Raw genomic sequence first — 24,441 nt, forward strand, 5'->3', positions numbered from 1 at the left:
AGACCGGATGAAGGGCCTCCTGTGACTTGGCCCATGTTCCGTCGAGCCACCTTACTGCTCGTTTCACCAGGGCTCAGGCTTCTTCTGCTGCCTTTCCGACTCACATACCCTTCCCGGGCTATGTCGTACTGCTACCTGGTCCTCGATCCGGACCTTTGCTCTTTGGTCTCCTGTCCAGAGATGATGCAGCCTTTGGCTCAGCAGTTTGCATTCTGTAACATCTCACTCCGACCCCACCGCCTACGTAAGGCTTGGGAATCACCTACATGGAATGGATATGAGCAATCACTTGAAGAAGAAAAGACGGTTACTCACCGTTGTAACTGTTGTTCTTCGAGATGTGTTGCTCCTATCCATTCCAAACCCACCCTCCTTCCCCACTGTCGGAGTAGCCGGCAAGAAGGAACTGAGGAGTGGGTGGGTCGGCTGGTGTATATATCCGGCGCCATGGTGGTGCCACTCCAGGGGGCGCCCAGCCGACCCACTGAGTTGCTAGGGTAAAAGTTTTCCGGCGAACGTGCACGCGGCGCGCACACACCTACATGGAATGGATATGAGCAACACATCTCGAAGAACAACAGTTACAACGGTGAGTAACCGTCTTTTATTTTACTTCTGCCTTTGACACTGGTGTGACCACTGCTGGAATACTGTGTCGAGTTCTGGTGTCCACAATTCAATTTATCAACATCCTTATTGGAGAGGTTCTGTGAACAGCCACAAGAATAAATAAAGGATTAGAAAACCTGCCTTATAGTGAGAGGAGCTCAATCTTGGTAGTTTAACAAAAAGAAAGTTAAGGAATGATTTGATCAGTGTATAAATACCTACATGGGGAGCATACATTTGATAATAAAGGGCTCTTCAATCTAGCAGACAAAAGTATAGTAATATCCAATGGCTGGAAGTTGAAGCAAGGCAAATTCAGACTAGTAATTAACCTTCGGAACAACTTACAAAGGGTTATGATGGAGTCTCTATCACTGACATAAATCAAGCTTGGATGTTTTTCTAAAAGATATTCTCTAGTCCAAACAGAAATCAATTCAGGGAAGTCTTATGGTGTGTGTTACACAGGAAGTCAGACTAGAAAAACACAATAGTCCTTTCTGGCCTTATCTATATAATACAATTCCAGGATTGTCACTCTCAGTGAGTCACTCTGAAGTACAGAATGTCTGTTGCATCAGTGTGGAATAGTGTAAACAGCTACAGGCATCGTTGAGAGCTCTCTTCTTTTAGAATATCATCAGGTTCAAACCTCTGTGCTGTTTGTATGTTTTCTCACATATTTATTCCTTCACTCATACATTTCTTCTTGCTATGAAGCAGACTCCTGGACGACGCAGTCCAAAGACCCAGAATGGACTTTTGAGTCCTCCACAGGATGAGAAGCTGAGCAACAGCCAGACATCACTTTATGAGATGTTGCAGGAGAAAGGAAGATGGGTAGGAGTGAGTTTGGACCAGTCAGCACTCCTTCCACTGAGGTTCAAAAACATCAGAGAGAAGACAGATGCTCATTTTGTGGATGTGATTAAAGAAGACAGGTAAGAAGGAATTAGCTACATAATTTTAAAATAGTGTGGTAGAAAGAAAGCAAACATGCTCCCTGCCTTTAATCTCTATTCCCCTGTTCTTGTGTGATGTTGGTCATCATACTGTAAGTTTTCTAATGTTAGTCTGTTTGCTATTCTGTAACTACAGTAGGAACTCACCAATCTGAAAATTCTGCTAAGAGGAATACCAGTGCAGGTTTTTACTTAACTTTATTAATCTTTCTCTTTGAACAGTTATTTTACATTTGAGTCTTTTGAACTAAAAAATCCTCAAAAATGACAAAATCTTCATAATATGTTATAGTACATATGTTATTTGCATTTGCTGCTTTTACTATAAACATGGAGCTACAAAAATGTTATATCTGCATATAATAATTATACCTGGTGACATTGAAGTGTTTAGGAAAATATATACACTTTCTGTCTTGGATGCTGAACAAATAGAAGGAGATTGTCATGAAAGTATTGGTCTGATATTGTCCTAAATATACTTTCTGTAAAATTAGACTTTCTCTCTTCACTTTAGGATTTTAAATTGTCACCTCTTCTATGGGCAAGAGGAAAATATAGGCTCCAAGATCCCGCAATCTGTGACTTTACACAAACACACACAATTTCCCTCTTATTATAGCCAGACTTTAACTTGAGTCTGTCAAAAGAATAGCTTGTGAACGTTAGGAATAACAACATTAGATAATAAGCTGTTTCTATTGTGATAGCAAGCAAATCCCCAATTAGATTAAGGGCTTCATTGTTCTTGGCTCTATATGAACACATAGATAGTAAGTGTTTTGGGGACAGGAACAATGGCTTCCTAATTAGAAACATGACAAAACCAGGGAAGACAGAATAGAGAGTGTGTGAATGGGAGCCCAGATTGCAAATAAAAGATTGTGGGATAGCTAGTGATACAGAGCATACATCTTTTTTGTTTTTATTAAATGTTGCGTACTATCTGTTTATTTTCATTACACCTGCCTGTTTAACTTCTTCTCATTTCCTGTTTTATCAAACCCTTGTCCTTTCCATTTTTACACACATATATACCCATATAATTATATATAAACTATATCCAACCACTTAGCCATTGTTAAGGGTCTGTTTGTTTAATTATTTCTAAATATATATCCCTTTCTGTCCCCCTTTTCCCAATTAAATTTTCTCCCAAGGCTACCATCAATAAAAGTTCTTCGAGTGGTTGTTCATGTCCTTTCCCCATTAGGTGTGCACACAGCGCGTGCACAAGCATCAGAAACTTTTCCCTTAGAAGCACCCATCGGGCCGGCGGGGCCCCCACCTGAGCGGCGCCACTGCGCCGTACATATATACCCCCGCTGCCACAACCCCCTCCAGTTCCTTCTTACCATCTGTGGCGACATTGGAACAACCTCTTGCTCTCCTATGAGAAGCAATCCCTTAGCTTTAGAGTAATTAGCTGCTATCAGTTCATTAGCATTCTATTGTTGTGGACACTTAATAGATTAGGTGCACCCGCCCCGGGCCGCAGGGCATGCCGCAGGCCCAGGTGTTTAAGGCTTGCGCCACGTGCCGCAAGCCCATGCCAGTTAGTGACCCCCCACGACTCCTGGCTTCGTTGCCTGGGGGAAGCACACCAAACAGGTGTAAGATTTGCAAGGCGTTTAAGCCTAGAACAACAAAAGAAAGAGACTTTCGCTTGAAGCAGTTGATGGAGGCAGCGCTGCAGCCATCGGGCCCAGAGCGCCCTACACCAGCTCCAGCTTCCTCAGTGTGGAGTGCCCTGGAGTCATCAAGAGACCCGGTGCCGGATAAGCACCGTAAGCCGTTGGCCTTGGAGAAAGGTAGGCCACAGCACCGCTCATCCTCTCTGATGCGGCCCAAGGCCAAACCAAAAGAAGGGCGCGGAGGTTCCCCACAAACAGGGGTTCTCAAACTGGGGGTCGGGACCCCTCAGAGGGTCACAAGGTTATTACATGGGGGGGTCACGAGCTGTCAACCTCCACCCCAAACCCCACTTGCCTCCAGCATTTATAATGGTGTTAAATATATTAAAAAGTGTGTTTAATTTATTAGGGGGGTCGCACTCAGAGGCTTGCTGTTTGAAAGGGGTCACCAGTACAAAAGTTTGAGACCCACTGCCCACAAAGGAGATCAGCACCATCTCAGGCCCGGGCACTGGAAAGAGCGGGATAGACATTGTGCCAGCGCCGATGACACCGGTGCCACACATCCCACTGAGTCCAGTCCTAAGTGAACTCAGTGAGATCGATGGACTCGAGGGAGTAATAGATCAGCCCTCCACGCCTGACACCTTTGAGGCGGCAAAGGACCTCATTGGGTTGTTGGCGGTGAGCCCCCTCCCGAACAGGGAGAAGCCTCTGGCATCCGGGCCCGCGGTGCTGTCGAGGGGAAAGCTGGCAATGGTGTGCCGTTCGAGGACACCCTCCAGGTATCGCTCCCGGGGTTGGTCCCGGTTGAGCATCAAGTCTGTGGACTCTGTTACCTCTGACACAGAAGGAAGCCTCAGTACCGGAGACGAATCAGCGCATGGGGTTAGTGCAAGGGACCCGACGCTCTCTGGCACCCTCCAGAGACCGACACCAGGAGAAGGCGAGCCGACCATCGCACGAGCAGTGGTACCATTCCCAATTGGCAAGAAGCCGCTCATCGGCCTCCCACCAGCACAGGTCGACGGTACCGCCGTGGCCTTCGCTCTCGGCGTCGCCGGAGTCCAGCACCAACTCGGGCCGATACAGTTACCTGCACCGGGCACCGGACAGCAGAGAATACCAGGCTGGGTGGCAACCCCAGTGGGGACCGCCCTTCTGGACCCCTTGGGCCTACCACCAGCAGCAAGGGGCTCCCTCCAGGGCCAGCTACTTAGTGCACCGGTCCCAGTCCCCACACCAACGCTCCTCCGTGCACGAAGCTACCGCGTCCAGACCACCTGCACCATCGCCAAGCGAGAGACCGGAGAAACTGGCACCGAGTCCAGTGCCGCCCCAGGGTCAGCTGTCCGTGCCCAAGCTGGAAGCCCCTCCTTCAGGAGAGGGGGACCAAAGGGACCAGCAGGAGGAAGCGGAACAGCTGCTGACCTCCTCGTCATCCCCAGATGAAGCGGTGACAGGCACAGCGGTATCAGGACCTCCGCCAATAGACCACAGAGCCCACCAAGAGCTGCTGTGTAAGGTTGCTCATAACTTGGGGATACTGGCTGAGGAGACGGTTGAGCAGGAGGACCCCATGGTGGACATCCTGAGCCCAGAGGGTCCATCAAGAATAGCGCTTCTGTTCATTAAGACCATACAGTTGAACTATAAGACTATATGGCGGACCCCGGCCTCCAGTGCTCCAACAGCCAAAGGTGTGGAACGCAAGTACTTCGCCCCATCAAAGGGGTACGACTTCTTGTTTTGCCACCCAAGCCCATGTTCCCTGGTAGTCTCGGCAGTAAACGAGAAAGAACACCATGGGCAGCAGGCCCTGGCCCCTAAGCCCAAGAAAGCGAAGTGCCTGGACCTGTTTGGCAGGAGGGTGTATTCCTCAGGGGGCCTCCAGTTGAGGATGGCTAACCAACAGGCCATCCTCAACAGACATAACTTCAACTCCTGGGCGGCAGTGGGGAAGTTTAAGGACAACTTCCCGCAGGGTTCCCAACAGGAGTTTATGGCGCTGGTGGACGAAGGCAAGGCCGTAGCGAAGACCTCTCTCCAGGCATCCTTGGATTTGACAGATGCGGCGGCCAGGACAATCGCGTCTGGCGTGGTCATGTGACACTTGGCGTGGCTACAGGAGTCAGGTCTGCCGCCTGAGGTCCAGAACTCGCTCCAGGACCTCCCCTTCAAAGGGTCCAGGCTCTTTTCGGACCAGATGGACGCAAAGCTGCATAGCCTGAAGGACTCGAGGGCCACACTCAAGTAGCTGGGTATGCACACCCCGACGACCCAAAGCAGCACTCAGCATCACTACCAACCTCGTCCTAGGCAGGAGCCCTACTGCAGGCAAAATGGGGATAAGAGGAGGCGGTGTAATAATAACAACAATAGCTCCAATAGGCTGGGCCAGAGCCAAGGCCAGCATAAGTCTCAGTCCGGCCCTAAACCAGGCTTTTGAAGGTGTGCTCAAGGACTGCGTACCAGACCAATCACCGGATCCATCCCCTTGTTTCCTGAATCACCTGTCTCGCTTCTCCCATGCGTGGTCCAGCATTACGTCGGACCGTTGGGTGTTACACACGGTGCGAGGCGGTTACATACTGCAGTTCTCCTCCCTGCCTACCCCCCACTACCTTCCCCGTCCCTCTTCAGGGACCCTTCTCACGAACACCTCCTGGAAGAGGAGGTTTGCACGCTCCTAGAGGTGGGGGCGGTAGAGTTGGTACCAAAGGACCTAAGAGGGAAAGGGTTCTATTCCCGCTACTTCCTCATTCCCAAGGCCAAAGGAGGCCTTCGACCCAATCTGGACCTGGGCGGGCTCAACAAGTTCCTGGTCAGGGCCCAGTTCCGCACGGTCTCTCTGGGCACTATCATCCCTTCCCTGGATCCAGGGGACTGGTACGCTGCCCTCGACATGAAAGACGCGTACTTTCATATTGTCATCCACTCGGTGCATCGCTGATTCCTGCACTTCACTGTAAACCAAGAACATTACCAGTTCACAGTTCTCCCGTTTGTCCTAGCTGCGGCCCGCGGGTGTTCACAAAATGCATGGTAGTAGTGGCGGCCTTCTTACAGAGGCAGAGGGTCCGAGTATACCCGTACCTCGATGACTGGCTCCTGGCGGGCCGGTCCAAAGAAGAGGTTCAGTCCCATGTGCAAGTGGCCCTGAGACTGTTCCTCATGCTGGGGCTCCTGGTCAACGTCCCCAAGTCCACCCTCATTCCAACGCAGAGAGTGGAATTCATAGTGGCAGTCCTAGATGCGGTATAGGCAAAGGCGAGCCTCCCAGTATCATGATTCCTGGGCATCCAGCAAGCAGTGAACTCCCTGTGCCAGTTTCCCACTACAACGGCCAGATGCTGCCTGAGGCTGCTGGGCCACATGGCAGCATGCACGCATGTGGTCAAGCATGCCAGACTGAAACTCAGAACGCTGCAGGCTTGGCTTGCCTGTGTTTACCGCCCAGGCAGAGACCTCCTGGACTTGGTAGTGACTGTCCCGGGGGATGTATTAGACTCCCTGCGGCGGTGGCTGTCCCAGACCATGGTTTGCGAAGGCATCCCCTTTGCTGCACAACAGCTGGACATGACGCTTGTGACGGACGCGTCAGACCTCGGATGGGGTGCTCACCTAGGGGACCTCAAGACTTGGGGCTTGTGGTCGGTAGCGGAGCGGTTGCTCCATATCAATGTGAAGGAGCTCAGGGCGGTTCGTTTAGCCTGCCAGACCTTTCTCGCCACTGAGTGGTCACAGCGTGACAGTTCTGACGAACAACACAACTGCCATGTTTTACATAAACAAGCAGGGCAGAGACCGTTCCTCACCCCTCTGCCACGAGGCTCTCCTCCTCTGGGACTTTTTCATAGCCCACGCCATTCATCTCGAGGCGTCACATCTCCCTGGGGTGCGGAACAAACTGGTGGACCACCTCAGCAGGTCGTACCGCATGCACGAGTGGACGCTCAGAGCGGATGTTGTGTATTCGCTTTTCCGCAAGTGGGGGTTTCCCCGGGTAGACCTGTTTGCCACCAGGGGCAATGCCTAGTGGCCGCAGTTCTGCTTGTTCCAGGGCCGCGGCCCGGGCTCAATAGCAGACACGTTCGCGATCCCATGGGGAGGGGAATTGAAATACGCCTTCCCCCCGCTTCCTCTGGTGCACAAGGTCCTGCTTGAGGTGCGCAGGGATGGGGCGGTGGTCATCCTCATAGCCCCGGCCTGGCCCCACCAGCATTGGTTCAACACGCTCCTGGAGCTGTCAGTGGAAGCCCCGGTAACTCTGCCCCTACACCAGGACCTCATCACGCAGGACGGAGGGCAGCTCCTCCACCCCAACGTGCAATCACTGCATCTAATGGTGTGGAAGCTCTGTGGCTGAATGCTTTGGAGAGCCAGTGCTCCCTCCCTGTGCAGCAGGTTCTACTTGGTAGTAGGAAGCCCTCTACCAGGGCAACTTACCTGGCAAAGTGGAAGAGGTTCTCATGCTGGTGTGTGCCTCAACAGGTTCAGCCACGCCAGGCTCCGATGCCTACCATTCTAGAGTACCTACTGCACCTCAAGCAGCAGGGGCTGGCCCCGTCCTCAATCAGGGTGCATGTGGCGGCCATCTCCACCTTCCACCCGCAGTTTTCAGGGGGCTTGGTGTTTTCCCACCCAATCGTTGGGCGGTTCCTTAAGGGGCTGGAGAGGGTGTTCCCTTACTCATGCCCTCCAGTCCCTCCATGGAATCTCAACGTAGTCCTTTCTAAACTCATGGGGCCCCCATTCGAGCCCCATGCTACCTGCTCCCTCCTCCACCTTTCCTGGAAGTTGGCATTCCTGGTGGCCATCACCTCACCTCGGAGCCACCATATATGATATTTCATAAAGACAAGGTGCAGCTCCGCCCACACCCCAAGTTCCTCCCAAAGGTGGTCTCACAATTCCATCTAGGCCAGGACATTTGTCTGACGGTGTTTTTTCCCAAACTCCATGCGGACCCGAGTCACCGCAGCCTGCACACCCTGGATGTCCATCGAGCATTGGCGTTCTATGTGGAGCACACCAAGCCCTTTCATAAATGCACGCAGCTGTTCGTGGCCATGGCGGAAAGGATGAGAGGCCTCCCGGTGTCGGCGCAGCGAATCTCCTCCTGGATTACAGACTGCATTTGGGCGTGTTATGACCTCGCAGGTGTTCCAGCCCTGACGGTCACGGCCCACTTGACCAGGGTGCAAGCAGCTTCAGCGGCTTTCCTGGCACAGGTCCTGATCCAGGAGATCTGCAGAGCAGCCACCTGGTCATCAGTGCATACCTTTACGACCCACTACGCGGTCAACCATTAGGCCTGAGAGGACGCGGCAGTTGGCGGGGTGGTCCTCTGATCAATTGTTCCGTGACTCCTACCCTCCTCTGAAGGTAAGCTTGTGATTCAGCTAATGTAGAATGGACGTGAACAAGCACTCGAAGAAGAAAAAACAGTTACCTACCTTTTCGTAACTGTTTTTCTTCGAGATGTGTTGTTCACATCCATTCTACCACACGCCCTCCTTACCCCTCTGTCAGAGTCGCCGGCAAGAAGGAACTGGAGTGGGTCGGGCCAGTGGGGGTATATATGCATGGCACAGTGGCGCCGCTCAGGCAGGGGCCCCGCTGATCTGACGGGTACCGCTAAGGGAAAAGTTTCCGACGCTCGTGCACACGGCGCGCACACACCTAATGTGGAATGGACATGAACAACATATCTCAAAGAACAACAATTACGAAAAGGTAGGTAACCATTTTTTCTACCTAACTCTGTTTCTCTTTTTTGTGGTTCTCTCTCAAGCAGCTGAGTGATCAATATTTACCTTTTTTCAGCTATTCACAGATGAGAGATTAGAGTGTGAGACCAATTGCTTACGGAAGACAGTTTAGCAGGATGTGTTGCGTTGTTTGTTAAAAACACACCTCACAACAGTAGAACTTGAAGTTGCAGAATTATACTGTCTGTCTGTAGCTGAAGATACTCAGCACAGGCTCAGATATTCCTTGAGCTTTCTTCCTCCTTTTACAAAATGGATAGTTCTTTCTCTCTGAGTAAGAGCAAGAGGGAAATGCTGATTTGACATCACATTCAGAGATTAGGATTTTTCCCTTAATTAAATATTACCATCACAAAGGAGAAATCCCTTTTCAGTTCACATAATGGTAACTAAAAATACTTTCGCTGATTAGATAGCCCTATACAGACTGTCTCATCCAGTTGAAAAGTTCATCCATTTTAATATATCTTTACGTAAAATTGTATGTACTGATAAGAATTTATCGAGAAACAACCACAGACCCCCGAGTGTGTGAAAGGGATATCGTTAGTCTCCATAAAACTGTTACATGAGCAGGAATCTCCTCTGTGTCTGAATAGGGAATCATTAATGTGAGTTCTCATAACAAAAGAATCAAGATGTATTTTGGTTTGTCAGTTTACAGACACCCTGCATTTGAGATAATAGCATCAGAACTGTGCTTTGATTAAATGTTAATGTGAACTCAGCAGTAATGAACTGCTGAAACATTGTTGGATTATCTGGGATAAGGTTATAAGAACCCTGTTCTTGTGGTATAATTGCGGTCTTCACTCTGCCACAGCAATGCCAATTCTAACTTGAGACCTTTGTGCTATGAACAGTTTCAGTATGCAAGTTGACTGTTGCAGTGCCATGTTCTGTATATTTTGTTCATGTAACAGTTGTATGGTGTCATTTGGCACAGATTACTGTATCCTGTGCGTTTTTACCAAACCACAATTACTATGCTACAGCTGAAGCAAGTGGCGGTTCTTCTTCGAGTGATTGCTCATATCCATTCCAGTTAGGTGTGCGCGCGCGCCGCGTGCACATTCGTCAGAAGACTTTTACCCTAGCAACACTCAGTGGGTCAGCTGGGCGCCCCCTGGAGTGGCGCCACCATGGCCCCGGATATATACCCCAGCCAACCCACCCACTCCTCAGTTCCTTCTTACCGCCCGTGTCGGTCGTTGGAACAGTGGAGTGCGGCTTAGCTGACCTCCACTTCCTTAGCATTCTCATAGTTTCTCGTTCCGTATTGTGTATATAGTTGTAGATATATTTGAATTTTAGATAAGTGTAGTTAATTGTTAGTAGTTTAGTGAGTTAGTGAGTTTAGTCGGGTTGGGGGCTTAGCCCCCTCCCCGCACCGGGACCGGAGCACATGCCCGGCTCCCTGGGTTTCAAGCCGTGCTCGGCTTGCCACAGGCCGATGCCCACAGGGGATCCACATGACTCCTGTCTGAAGTGCCTCGGCGAGTCGCACTTAACAGCTAAGTGCCCAATTTGCAAATCGTTTAAGCCACGCACTAAAAAGGAGCGGGACATCAGGCTTAAACAGCTCCTTATGGAGGCGGCTCTCACCCCTCCATCCTCGGCACCGAGTGCGGCTCAATCGGACTCAAGACGCTCCTCCTCGGCACCGGGCCGCACCGGTACACCTAAGCCCTCTCGGCACCGGACGTCGCCAGCTCCAAAGCCAGGCCTGAGGCGCTCGCTCTCGCTGAGAGCAAAGAAGACTAAGACCCCTGCCGCTCTGGCACCGCCCGATGCGCGGCACGAGGGCACGGCTCAGCTGCACTGCCCGGCACTCGCTCCCGCCGCGGCACCTGCTAAGCCGGCGCCGTCGACTCCCCGGCACCCGCCGTGGTTGAGCTCATCATACCCTCCACGCCGGAGGTATGCTCAGTGGCGAAGGACCTGATTGCGCTGACAGACCCGGCACCGCCGCCGCGGGTGATCCAATCTATTGGAAAGCCGGCCCTGATTCGCCCAGCTTCTATCAACGCCCCTGACCAGCACCGCTCTCGATCACGGTCCCACAGACGCTCCAGGTCCCGGCACCGCTCTTGCTCTTCGCGCCGCTCGCAGTCCCGGCACCGCTCCACCGCACGGCACAGGTCGGACTTGCGGCACCGCTCTACGTCCCGGTCGCCGGTCTACTATTCTCGGCACCGCTCAAGGTCCCGGCACCGCTCCCGGGACGGTTTACCTAGGAGCCGCTCACGGCGCCGCTATTCCAGATTCCGGTCGACCTCCCGGCACCGAGCCAGTCGCAGGTTTCGGTCTCAATCTTGGCACTGGGATGCTCCACGGCACCGGTCCCCCGTGCGCAGGGGCACCAGATCTATTGGGACATCTGCCCAGGGCTTCTCTGCTCCTCCATGGCCATCCAGACATCCGTCGGTGTCATCCCACGCGGACAGCTATTACTCACAGAACCGCGATGCGGATGTGCCCGAGGGCCTGTTTCAAGAAGCCCATCCCCAAGCACAGGGTGCTCAGCAGTGGCCCTTCTGGACACCCTGGGCGTATCATCAGGCCCAGGGTGCTCCTTTAGTTCCCTCACATGCTGCCTCATCGGAGCACCGGGTCCCAGAGGCCACAGTTAGTCGCCCTCCACCAATGGGCACAGACGACCAGTTGGCTCAACCGTCTGCCTCACCGACGCAGCTTGAGCAGGAACCACCGCAAGACCAGGAGGTGGTACAGGACCCCCTTGTTCCCGGCGTCTCGTCTTCCTCCTCGCCGGATGAGGCAGTGGCAGGCACATCATCCTCGAGCCCGCCTCCGATAGACCTCAAGGCTCACCAGGACCTCCTCAGGAGGGTCGCCCTGAATATAAATCTCCAGGTGGAGGAGGTCCTGGAGGTCGAGGATCCCGTAGTCAGCATACTTTCAGCTGATGCGCCCGCTAGGGTGGCTCTACCCTTTATTAAGACTATACAAGCCAATGCAGACACCTTGTGGCAGTCGCCGGCCTCCATTCCGCCAACAGCGAAGGGAGTCGAGCGTAAGTACATGGTACCATCCCGGGGGTACGAGTACCTATATATACATCCTCCTCCTTCCTCCCTGGTGGTCCAGTCCGTTAATGAAAGGGAGCACCATGGACAGCAAGCCCCGGCTCCAAAATCCAAGGAAGCCAGGAGGATGGACCTTCTGGGCCGGAATGTGTATTCGGCGGGTGCCTTGCAACTTCGGGTAGCGAATCAGCAAGCCCTGCTGAGTCGCTACAACTACAACACCTGGACGGAGATGAGCAAGTTCCGGGAGTTGCTTCCCCAAGACTCCCGCCAGGAATTCACGGCCTTCCCGGAGGAAGGGAAAAAGGTGGCCAGAACCTCTCTGCAGGTCTCCCTAGATGCAGCGGACTCCGCAGCCAGAACCTTAGCATCTGGTATCACCATGAGGCGCATTTCCTGGCTGCAGGTTTCCAACCTTCCTCCGGAACTCCAATACACCATCCAGGACTTGCCCTTTGATGGTAAAGGCTTGTTCTCGGAGAAAACTGACCCTAGACTCCAGAGCTTAAAAGACAACAGGGTCATCATGGGAAATCTGTGCATGCATACCCCCGTGGCCCAGCGTCGCACTTTCCGCCCCCAGCCCTTCCGTCCTTGCTCTGTGCCTAGGCAGAGACAGGATTTTGGCAGGCGCGGAGGGTGCCATGGACGCAGACGATACTCAGGTCCACAAATGGGTCAAAGCCACGGCCCCTCCAAGCCGCCGGCGGGTCCAAAGTCGTCCTTTTGAAGGTACGCCCGAGGACAGCATACCACTTCCCGTTCAGGATCCTTTCCCTCCCTTCTCCAACCGCCTCTCCTACTTTTTCCCTGTGTGGTCCCACCTGACTTCGGACATCTGGGTCCTGCGCACTGTGAAGCAAGGATACCACCGCCAATTTGCTTCAACCCCGCCTTACCACCCTCCCTCCCAGTCCCTCTTCAGGGACCCCTCTCACGAGCAATTCCTCTTACAAAAGGTCCAGATGCTTCTCACCATCGGAGCGATAGAGGAGGTGCCAAAGGAGGAATGGGGCAAAGGGTTTTACTCCCGTTACTTCCTGATCCCCAAGTCAAAAGGGGGTCTCAGGCCTATCCTAGACCTATGGGGCCTCAACAAATTCCTGATAAAGTTGACGTTCCGGATGGTCTCCCTGGGTACCATTATCCCCTCCTTGGATCCCGGAGACTGGTATGCTGCCCTCGACATGAAGGACGCTTTCTTTCACATAGCCATTTTTCCTCCGCAGAGGAGATACCTCCGCTTTGTAGCCGATCATTGGCATTTCCAATTTGCGGTCCTTCCCTTCGGCCTCTCCACAGCACCTCGCGTGTTCACAAAATGTATGGCAGTGGTCGCTGCCCACCTCTGTCGTCAAGAGCTTCACGTGTACCCATACCTGGACAACTGGCTCATCAGGGGAGCCTCCGAGGAGCAAGTCAGGCTACATGTACGCGTGGCAAAGGACCTGTTTACACGTCTCGGCCTACTGCTCAACGTGGACAAATCCACCCTGGTCCCCACTCAGAGGCTGGACTTTATAGGAGCTACCTTGGACTCCACTCTAGCCAAGGCCTGTCTGCCTCAGCCAAGATTCCTGGCGATGGCCGCGATCATCCACAGTTTGCAGGCCTTTCCCACGACCTCGGTCCGCACTTGCCTCGGTCTCCTAGGCCACATGGCGGCATGTACGTATGTCACCAAATTCGCCAGGCTCCGCCTCCGCCCACTTCAAATATGGCTCAGTTCGGTGTACCGCCCGGGCAGGGACTTGATGGACACTTTAGTCACCATCCCGCCGAGTATACTGCGCTCCCTCGACTGGTGGCTGAACCCCTCCATGGTGTGTGCGGGGTTACCGTTCCACCCACCACAGCCCACCCTGACTCTGACGACAGATGCATCATCCCTCGGCTGGGGAGCCCACCTCGGTCGCCTGCGCACCCAAGGGCTGTGGTCATCAGAGGAGCTGTCCCTCCATGTAAATGTCCGAGAGCTCAGAGCAGTTCGCCTGGCATGCCACGCATTCCACAAGCTTCTGTACGGCCGTTGTGTCTCCGTGTTTACGGACAACACAATGGCCATGTATTACATAAACAAGCAGGGAGGGACCCGATCTTCCCCTCTTTGCCACGAAGCCATCAAACTATGGGAGTTTTGCATAGCCCATGCAATAGACCTAGTGGCGTCCTTTCTCCCGGGCGTTCGGAACACTCTGGTGGATCGACTGAGGAGATCCTTCCTGTGTCACGAGTGGTCCATAAGACCGGACATTATCCATTCAATCTTCCGCAGGTGGGGCTTTCCCCAGGTGGACCTATTCGCGTCTCGCGCGAACAGGAAGTGCCAAGTGTTCTGCTCGTTCCAGGGTCATTCACCAGGCTCGATCTCGGACGCATTCCTCATCCCGTGGAAGCACCAGCTGCTTTATGCCTTCCCTCCGTTTCCGCTGGTGCACAAGGTCCTGCTAAAACTCCGGCAGGACAGAGCTCATCTTATACTGATTGCTCCAGCGTGGCCCAGGCAGCCCTGGTACACCACGCTGCTCAGCCTTTCCGTAGCCACACCAATCACCCTCCCGCTCTGCCCGGACCTTATAACCCAGGAGCACGGCAGTCTCCGTCACCCGGACCTTCCAGCCCTCCACCTCACGGCGTGGCTCCTGCGTGGCTAGACACTTCGGAGTTGCGCTGTTCCGCCCCTGTGCAGCATGTTCTGCTCAGTAGTAGGAAACCTTCCACTCGGTCCACGTACTTGGCCAAATGGAAACGTTTCTCAGCCTGGTGTGCGTCACAGACTCTTACTCCCTCGGAGGCCCCCATTCCAGTCATTCTGGACTACCTCTGGCACCTTAAACAGCAGGGCCTTGCCATATCTTCCCTGAGGGTTCACTTGGCGGCCATCTCTGCTTTCCATCCCGGAGAGGGTGGTCACTCTGTGATCTCTCACCCAGTGGTCGCTAGGTTTCGAAAGGGGCTGGAATGCCTCTACCCTCAAGTTCGTCGTCCTGCCCCCACCTGGGACCTCAACCTGGTATTAAACAAGCTTATGAGTCCTCCCTTCGAGCTGCTGGCAACCTGCCCTCTGCTAATACCTATCATGGAAGACAGTTTTTCTGGTGGCCATTACTTCGGCCAGGAGGGTCTCCGAGCTTTGAGCACTCACTGTAGACCCCCCTTACACTGTCTTTCATAAGGACAAAGTTCAGTTGCGGCCACATCCCGCTTTTCTCCCTAAGGTGGTTTCGGCCTTCCATACTAATCAGGACATCTTCCTCCCAGTTTTCTTCCCTAAACCTCATTCATCCTCATGGGAGCAGCGGTTACACTCCCTAGATGTCCGCAGGGCGCTTGCATTTTATATTGACCGCACAAGGGCCTTCCGTAAATCCCCCCAGCTTTTCGTGGCAGTGGCGGACCGTATGAAAGGCCTCCCCGTCTCCGCAGAGAGGATCTCCTCTTGGCTAACAGCGTGCATACGCACATGCTATGACTTGGCCCATGTCCCAGCGGGCCACCTCACTGCCCATTCTACCAGGGCCCAGGCTTCCTCAGCCGCATTCCTGGCACACGTACCGATCCAGGAGATATGCCATGCAGCGACCTGGTCGTCAGTCCACACGTTTGCTTCGCACTATGCTCTAGTCCAGCAATCTAGAGACGATGTGGCCTTTGGCTCAGCGGTTTTGCACTCCGCCACATCTCACTCCGACCCCACCGCCTAGGTAAGGCTTGGGAATCACCTAACTGGAATGGATATGAGCAATCACTCGAAGAAGAAAAGACGGTTACTCACCGTTGTAACTGTTGTTCTTCGAGATGTGTTGCTCATATCCATTCCAAACCCATCCTCCTTCCCCACTCTCAGAGTGGCTGGGAAGAAGGAACTGAGGAGTGGGTGGGTCGGCTGGTGTATATATCCGGGGCCATGGTGGCGCCACTCCAGGGGGCGCCCAGCCGACCCACTGAGTGTTGCTAGGGTAAAAGTCTTCCAACGAACGTGCACGCAGCGCGCGCACACCTAACTGGAATGGATATGAGCAACACATCTCGAAGAACAACAGTTACAACGGTGAGTAACCGTCTTTTCTTCATTTTTACAGTAAATGTTGCATTGTTTTATATTAAGCTTTACCAAGAATGGTGTTGTATATTTGGTGAACAATGTACTATTACTTTGAGTTTTAGGTCTAGCTTTACTAATACAGTTATAGAAATGGAGCTCTTCCATGTTTATTTGTAGTCTTATGTGCAATACTGAGGTTGTTAAAAGAAAGTAAAACTGAATAAACAAGACGGTAAAGTATGAAATGCTTAAGCTTAATTCTTTAAAGATTCATGTTCTTGAGAGAGATTTCTACTTCCAGTGTGAGGTCAGCAAGAACTCTCTCAGCTCATGTAATAAATGAAGGGGGGAGGAGAGGGTAGCTCCTTTTATGGACACCTAGCCGGCTAGTTAGCTATAAAATCCCTGTTAGTAGCTGTTCTCTACTTGCTTTACCTGTAAAGGGTTAAAAAAGTCCACAGGTAAAGGAAGGGAGTGAGCACCTGACCAAAAGAGCCAATGGGAAGGCTAGAACTTTTTAAAATTGGGGAAAAAACTTGCCCTGTGTGTCTGTTGTTGTTCTCCGGGGAAGGGTGGGGTGGGAAATAGGGCAACAGTTATGCTGTGAGAAGCTGAATGTCAGGTATAAAAATCATCAGAATCAGACCTAGAAATTGCTTATTTGGAAACCCAGATACGTAAGTAGATGAGAAATGTCTAGAAAGATGCGATTATGTTTATTTCTTTTATTTTGTAAAGTTTATGGATTCCTCTGTGCTAACCCCAAGTGCTTTTGTTTTGCTTGTAACCTTTAAGATGGACCTCAATAAGGTTATTCTTGATGTTTAATTTTTGTAAGTGGGATTTTCAAATCTAGTAAAAGCCTAAGATCCAGATGTATTCTCTTTCTTTTTGTTTTTAATAAAATTTACCTTTTTTAAGAACTGGATTGGATTTTTTGTGTCTTAAGAGGTTTGTGCACATGTTTTTTAATTAGCTGGTGGCAACAGCTGATTTCTTTGTTTTCCTTTCTCAGCTCTTCCCTGGAGGGGGTGGGGAGTGAAAGGATTTGAGGGTACCCCACAGGAAGGAATTCCCAAGTGAGCCTTCCTGGATTCCAAGGGGTTTTGCATTTGGGTTGTGGCAGCATCTACCCAGCCAAGGTCAGAGAAAAGCTGTAACCTTGGGAGTTTAATACAAGCCTGGAGTGGCCAGTATTAATTTTTAGAGTCCTTGCAGGCCCCCACCTTCTGCACTCGAAGTGCCAAAGTGGGGAATCAGCCTTGAGAGCTCTTAAAAATGTTAATCCTCTGAAATACTGGTAACTGTTCCTCATATCCCAGCCATGACAGTATCTGTGGTGCATTTCAGTGCATTCTAAGGTCTCTTCTAGCTGTGGCCTGCAGAGTAGCACCCTAATATGCTCCTTTGTTCATACCGCTTCATCCTTTTAGTGTTGTTTCTTTGACCAGATTCTTCTTTTAACTACAAAGGTGATTTCTTTCAATCTCCATTTTCCTAACACTATTTGATTAATAGAAATCAGAGGCATGCAGGCAGCAGCTAGGGCATTGTAGCAGGCACGTTCTCAAAGGCCCTGTAGATGCTCAGTCTGTTTCCTGACTCTGTTTAGAGTCAACTGGACTTGGTGCCTCATTCCACTGGACCCTAGTCTTTGGCCCTTTGAGGCCTGTTCTCCATTCTGGCTTTTTTGACACTTTGTTTCTTGAAGTGAAGTTACATTCTCTGCCTTATTTTGTTGTTAAGATTTCATGGAGGAAGAAAGTCCAACCACCCAAAAAAGCTCATACAATTCATACATTGGCCATTTGACTGAAGTGTACTTTGCCAAGATGTCAGTCACCCTGACATATCAGAATGCCAGATGAGTGTCTGAAATCCCTGCTAGCCTCTGCAAGGATGCCCAGGTCTTCATGGACAGATCAATAAAAATAGCTCTAACCACGCAGGAGGAGGAGATCTGGTCAGAGTGTAACTTGTCATTTTCTTGGTGCCTCCTGTAATGCTTTCAGTACATAGCAAGGGCCGAGATAATGAAGTAAAATCATCGCCATTATTCATGGTTGAAGTCTTCCGGTCTTCCTCTGGAGATCCAGTCAAGGATTGTGGTTTGACATTTGAAAGCTGTCCTTAAAAACTTGACACATTAAAAGCACTTTGGTACAAAGTGTGACAAAGTTCCTCCTACCTTGGTGGGTCCTACGCTTATTGGCAGATTTGCACACCTCAGTGATCTTCCCCTCTGGTGGAACCCACAGTCTGGGTCAACTCCTCCTGTGCCTGATCAGGAGTTGGGAGATTTGGTGGGAACCCGGGCCCGCCCTCTACTCTGGGTTCCAGCCCAGGGCCCTGTGGATTGCAGCTGTCTATAGCGCCTCCTGTAACAGCTGCATGGCAGCTACAACTCCCTGGGCTACTTCCCCATGGCCTCCTCCAAACACCTTCTTTATCCTCACCACAGGACCTTCCTCCTGGTGTCTGATAATGCTTGTACTCCTTAGTCCTCCAGCAGCACACCCTCTCACTCTCAGCTCCTTGCGCCTCTTCCTCCTAGCTCCTCACATGCCCCGGACAAACTGAAGTGAGCTCCTTTTTAAACCCAGGTGCCCTGATTAGCCTGCCTTGATTGGCTGCAGGTGTTCTAATCAGCCTGTCTGCCTTAATTGGTTCTAGCAGGTTCCTGATTACTCTAGTGCAGCCCCTGCTCTGGTCACTCAGGGAACAGAAAACTACTCATCCAGTGACCAGTATAATTGCCCTCTACCAGACTTCTGTACCGCACTGGTCTGGGTCTGTCACAAAAGTCATTGGCCAGATATCTGGGATTGACTCGTCCTGCATCTCAATAGAAAAATCTCCTTTCTATTATACAAACTTATACCATTGAGTTTGTGCTTCTAGGGCTTCTAGAACACTTCCTTGTCAGCAGCAGAGTAGGCAACTCAAGAGAAAACAATATAAGTGGAGATCAGCTCCATGGGGTCCTTCAGCATCTTCATCTAGTTGGCATCAGATTTGATAAATGACCCAAGAGTTCTTTTTCAGTGTGTGTTTCAGAAACTTTCACTTAGCGATGATTGTACCATATGCATCCAACTTGAGATGGGTCATTAATTTTCTATACTGTATTACAGTTTTTCAGGCAGGGACGCTGTCATCCTCTGTGTTTGAAAAGTTCCTAGCACATTTTGAACACTACTGCAACCTTAATAATAATAAAAATTGACTCTAAACAGCCAGTGTAATTACAGAGACAAGGTGGGTGAGATCATATCTTTTATTGAACCAACTTATGTCGGTGAAGGAGAAAAGCTTTTGAGCAACACAGAACTCTCCTTCAAGTCTCAGAAATGTTATTAGGATGTACAAATGGAATCACAGAAGGATATAATTGCATATAAGTAAGTTGGAGCTCCAGGGAGTAGAGCTCCGTGTTCTCTGAAATCTTTCCTATCTCATATTAGAAGAAAAGAGGTGCTGATTACAATATCACTGCAGAATATTACCTAAACAAGGAGTACGAGCATACTCTCGGACACTCTGCCATAAAGAATTGTGAATGATGTACACAGCATCAGGCTCATCCAGCTGCTTGACATCTACCAGGGAAAGAAAACACTTGCAGATGACAAGTGTTGCAAATGTCAGAGTTAACACACGAGAATATGTTCTACCATAAATCTGTTTACATCCATTGTAACCTCAAAATGTTCCATCTCTTGCTCAGAAAAGCCTTTCTACTGAATCAGAATTGAGGCTTCTTGTATGCTTCTCCACCAGGCACTGGGAGAAAAAGGTGAGAGAGAGCACAACCATTCCTTGTATCTGCTGCCAGGCTCATCAGGTCTAGTATGTCATTCTCTTTGTTCATCAGTGCCTTTGGCTCTTCTACCAAAGGTTTTTGGATCTCCTGTCTCAGAAACAAGGCTGAGCTTTCCAACTCTGTCTCAGATTCCTTTACCTGGTTGTCTGGATTGTCAAGTGCTGTTGTTGTGTGATCCTGGGAAGATGCAGAGTTGTTATTAGTCTCTGAAGGCAGTGACAAGCAAGTGCTGTTCCCTGAAATGGAAAATACTTTATTAATACATTTTCAACTTTTTATCAATTTCTGATATTTTATATGCTTCAGTTAAAAAAAAGGCTGTGTCTCTTGCATGTGTCAATGTCTGACAGCTATTAATGTATACCATTTGCTGATCTGTGGACATTTATTTCTTCAGTTATCCTATGGTTCGAAAGTTTTTTGGAAAGACTTTTAATGTCTTCCTGACAATTTAAAAGCCTGTCTAGTTTGTTTGTATTTGTTTGTTTGTTTATTTGTAATGAAATGTTTCCTTTTCTTATAAATGTTTTTTTTGGGAATTTTCACCTTTCACTTTAAGGATGCAGAGTGATGCTATAGGTCAGGGGTGGGCAAACTACAGCCCGCAGGCCGGATGCGGCCCACCAGCCATTTTAATCCAGCCCTCGAGCTCCCACTGGGGAGTGGGGTCTGAGGCTTGCCCCGCTCCGGCGCGTCAGCCGAGGACCAGGGTTGGGGGCTGCTCCAGGCAGCTCGCAGAAGTAGCGGCATGGCCCCCCTCCAGCTCCTATGCGTAGGGGCAGCCAGGGCACTCTGCTCTGCACACTGCCGTTGCCCCAAGTGCCACCCCCACAGCTCCCATTGGCTGGGAACCACAGCCAATGAAGCTGCAGGGGCAGTGCCTGTGGATGGGGCAGCGTACAGAGCTTCCTGGCCACGCCTCCGCATAGGAGCTGGAGAAGGGATATGCCACTGCTTCCGGGAGCCACTTGAGGTAAACGCTGCCCTGGAGCCTGCACCCCTGAGCCTCCCCCCATGCCCCAACCCCCTACCCCAGCCATGATCCCCCTTCCGCCCTCCAAACCCCTCGATTCCAGCCCAGAGCACCCTCCTGCACCCCAAACGCCCCAACCCCACCCCAGAGTCTGCACCCCCAGCTGGAGCCTCACCCCCCCTCCTGCATCCCATCTCCAATTTTGTGAGCATTCATGGCCCGCCATACAATTTCTATTTCCAGATGTGGCCCTCGGGCTAAAAAGTTTGCCCAACCCCGCTGTAGGTACTGCAGCTTCTGATGAACAATGAGAAGCTACCAGTACTTCAAAAGATCAAAACTGTTAAGGCCACCAGTTTCACACTGGAAGCAGAGACCCAAGAGTGAGAAACCTGTGAAATGGTATCTTTGAAAAAGAATTACAGCTAAATAAACTCCTTTTAAAACTGTTCACATTGTCTCTCTCTTCTCTTTAGCCTGATGAAAGACTATTTCTTTAAACCACCTATTAACAAGTTGAGCCTGAACTTCCTGGATGGGGACTTGGAGATGGCTTACAGGACCAGCTATCAGGAAGAGGTGCGTTTTCCCCTGAATGGGGTTGGGTGTCAGCAGTCTTTCTGTACAGGTTGTAGGAGCCAAAATAATTATCTCACTGCTTTTGCAAATTTTATTGCAGTTGATGACTGAGATCATAGAGTGTCAAATATGACTTAATATTTGAACTAGTGAGAAATGACCACCTTAGTTTAGTTCACCTGTCATGATCAGCTTCCAGGATTTGAACATTAGATTCTTTCTGGCATTCTATTTTCATTCACCAGTAAAAATGGACCAGAATAAATTTCAGCTGTTGACTCTATACTATACAGTAGAACCTCAGAGTTATGAGCACCAGAGTTACAAACTGACCAGTCAACCACACACCTCATTTGGAACCAGAAATACACAATCAGGCAGCAGCAGAGTCACACACACACACACACACAAAAACACCACGCAAATACAGTACCATACTATGTTAAACATAAACTACTAAAAAAATTAAGAGAAAGCAGCATTTTTCTTCTGCATAGTAAAGTTTCAAAGCTGTATTAAATCAATGTTCAATTGTGAACTTTTGAAAGAAAACCATAACATTATGTTCAGAGTTACAAACATTTCAGAGTTACCAATAACCTCCATTCCCAAGGTGTTCGTAACTCTGAAGTTCTACTGTACCTTCGTTTTCATATTTAGATTTAGCTTTCACCAGGCAAAATTCTGTAATCAGGTAATAGTGGAAGGCAAATGCTCCTTACTGCCATTTCAAATATCTTAACTTACAAAACGAAAACTCACAAAATTGGATCTTGGCTCTCTAATACTTATTGCAGTCCCAAGTTTATACCGTCCTCACCCAAACATGCTTTCATCTCAGTATTGTAAATTACATAAAAGTACTGCAGTATGAAATTGGAAGTACAGAACACTTCAGTTAAAATGATGTGAAGTTCATTTCTTTAAGAATTCTGCACTACCAAATATCAGTGTCCTGAATTTTTTGTCTTTTTATTACATTGTGTCCCACTTTCAGACATAGCAGGTATTCTTGCTTCCTTGACATCAGCTAATAGCAAGAGATTCTCTACTGGTAAATATAAACTTAAGATGTCAGAGTTAACTGATTAATATTGGGGGAGAGGGTTGAGTTCCCTCCTGCCCAGCCTTCCCTCTACCACTGGTAAGAAATAAATCCTATGGGGACATTCCTTCCTTAATTCTTGTACCATATGATTGCATTGTCCTTGGCCACAGTCCCTATCCTCCTGTAATTTCAGTCTCAATAAATAAGGGCTTGTGTACACTACTGCCTAAGTCAATGTAAGTTATGTCGTTCATGGGGTGTGAAAAAACCACCCCCCTGAGCAACGTAACTTACATTGACTTAAAGAGGCATCTACACCATGCTATGTCGACAGGATACTCTCTCCCACTGACATAGCTTCCTTCTCTTGTCGATGTAATTACTCCACCTCAACAAGAGAGCTCTCTCCCATTGATGTAATGCGTCTTCACCAGACACGCTAAATCGGCGCCGCTGCATCGATGCAGCAGGGCCAATTTAGTGCAGTAATAAAAACAAGCCCTCAGACATCTCTAGTTTACCTTATAATACAATTAAGCATAAATGTGTTTTTAGTGCATTCTGAAACTCTCACTCTATCTTTGAGTAAAGGCTGTGTCATGATACTACGGAAAGAATTTATATTTAATTTCTGCTGTTATGGATACTTAAATAATAGATGTCAGCTGTTATTTCTCAGCATGCTAGTATTGCATCTGCTTTTGTCAATAAATGGAGTGAAACAATGAAAAAATCAAGCCTACAAAATTTAACTGGTAGTAAATATTTGCTGCTGTTTATAAACCATTATAAAGTACTGGACGTTAATAACATAATGTATCTATGTGTGTGTACATATGTAATAATATTTACACATACCATATATAGTACACTGCACTCAGTGCTTTCCAAATGGAAGGAAAAGAGGAAAGAGCAGTAACTACATCTTCATGTGTTTATCATAATTTTGTGAGGCCCTCAGATTGCTAAATAGATGTGGGCATATAAGAACCCTAGATAAATAGCGTGCGATAGTGTGTTATGGGGCTAAGGGTTTTATTAGTGTGATTTTTAAAATGGGTGCATTACTCAAATGTCAAAACAACGTGGATTATGCAGATATTCTAAATGAGTACTGATAATACTGTTACCAACTTCACAGCTTCATATGTTCTTTATATTCCTCACAGGTTGCAGAAAAAGGATTTTCAAAATATTTCATTCCCCTCAATTACAATAGTCTTGGGATAGGCAGTGCTGAGTCTTTAGTAAAAAAAAAAGGTTTAATGACTGATATCCAATGCCCATATAGATATAATGAGGTCTGTAGCCTATTGGTAAAGCGAGAAGCTCAGATTTCCAATGTGACATGTAGCTCTTCCTTCCAGCCAAATAAGTTCCCAGTTACTTTTAAGTCATGACATATTTAGATATAGAAAAGTGCTTTGATACTACAGTGATGGGTGCCATACAAAACTATAAGATTTATAGCTATTTTAGGTCATATTTAAAAGTGTTTTAGCTTTTTTTTTTGCCTCTGGGGTTTGTACATTTGGGCTCAGGGTAACTAAGACTCCTGGTTCTACAGGAGGAAGACTAAAATAAAATGGAAAATTTTGTATCTTGATTATTTCATTTCTGGTGCTGTCCTCTGCCAGTTCTGCTGCGCTGCTCTTCTGGCAATAACAGAAATAATTTATACTTGTCCACTAGGTTCCTGGGCTTGGACACAATCTTCCAGAGCTGTATTGGAACACTTATGTCTTACTGGATACATGAAAACTCTTACTAGTGATGCCTTATATAACCACTGATCTATAAAGACGCCATTCTAGAAATACCTGAAAAACCTCTTTGGGTTGGGGTGGATTGGAGGAGAAATCTGTCCCAGAAAGGAAATCATCAGGCAATAAATTTTCTGTTATTGATCTCTCCTTCAATCTGAGACATTTGACATGTAGTGAACTG

The 24,441-nt window shown here is 49.3% G+C and overlaps 1 protein-coding gene and 1 long non-coding RNA gene across 4 annotated transcripts in view; one reads left to right on the forward strand and one right to left on the reverse strand.

Annotated features, from left to right (window-relative positions):
* Nucleotides 1-24,441, forward strand: part of ADCY9 (adenylate cyclase 9) — a 198,525-nt gene that overhangs the window by 125,103 nt on the left and 48,981 nt on the right. The window contains exons 4-5 of one of the 2 annotated variants that reach the window (XM_044979245.1): nucleotides 1,330-1,550; nucleotides 21,344-21,446. In XM_044979245.1, the coding sequence (XP_044835180.1) occupies nucleotides 1,330-1,550; nucleotides 21,344-21,446 (324 nt within the window). The remainder of the gene's footprint in view (nucleotides 1-1,329; nucleotides 1,551-21,343; nucleotides 21,447-24,441) is intronic. The other variant, XM_044979246.1, reaches the window with a different exon arrangement.
* Nucleotides 1-24,441, reverse strand: part of LOC123343819 — a 72,030-nt gene that overhangs the window by 6,130 nt on the left and 41,459 nt on the right. Inside the window, exon 4 of one of the 2 annotated variants that reach the window (XR_006572371.1) lies at nucleotides 20,033-20,130. This is a non-coding gene — a long non-coding RNA (uncharacterized LOC123343819). Of the gene's footprint in view, nucleotides 1-19,470; nucleotides 20,131-24,441 lie in introns of those variants that run through there. The other variant, XR_006572370.1, reaches the window with a different exon arrangement.

This window comes from Mauremys mutica, chromosome 11 (assembly GCF_020497125.1).
Source record: "Mauremys mutica isolate MM-2020 ecotype Southern chromosome 11, ASM2049712v1, whole genome shotgun sequence".
NCBI lineage: Eukaryota > Metazoa > Chordata > Testudines > Geoemydidae > Mauremys > Mauremys mutica.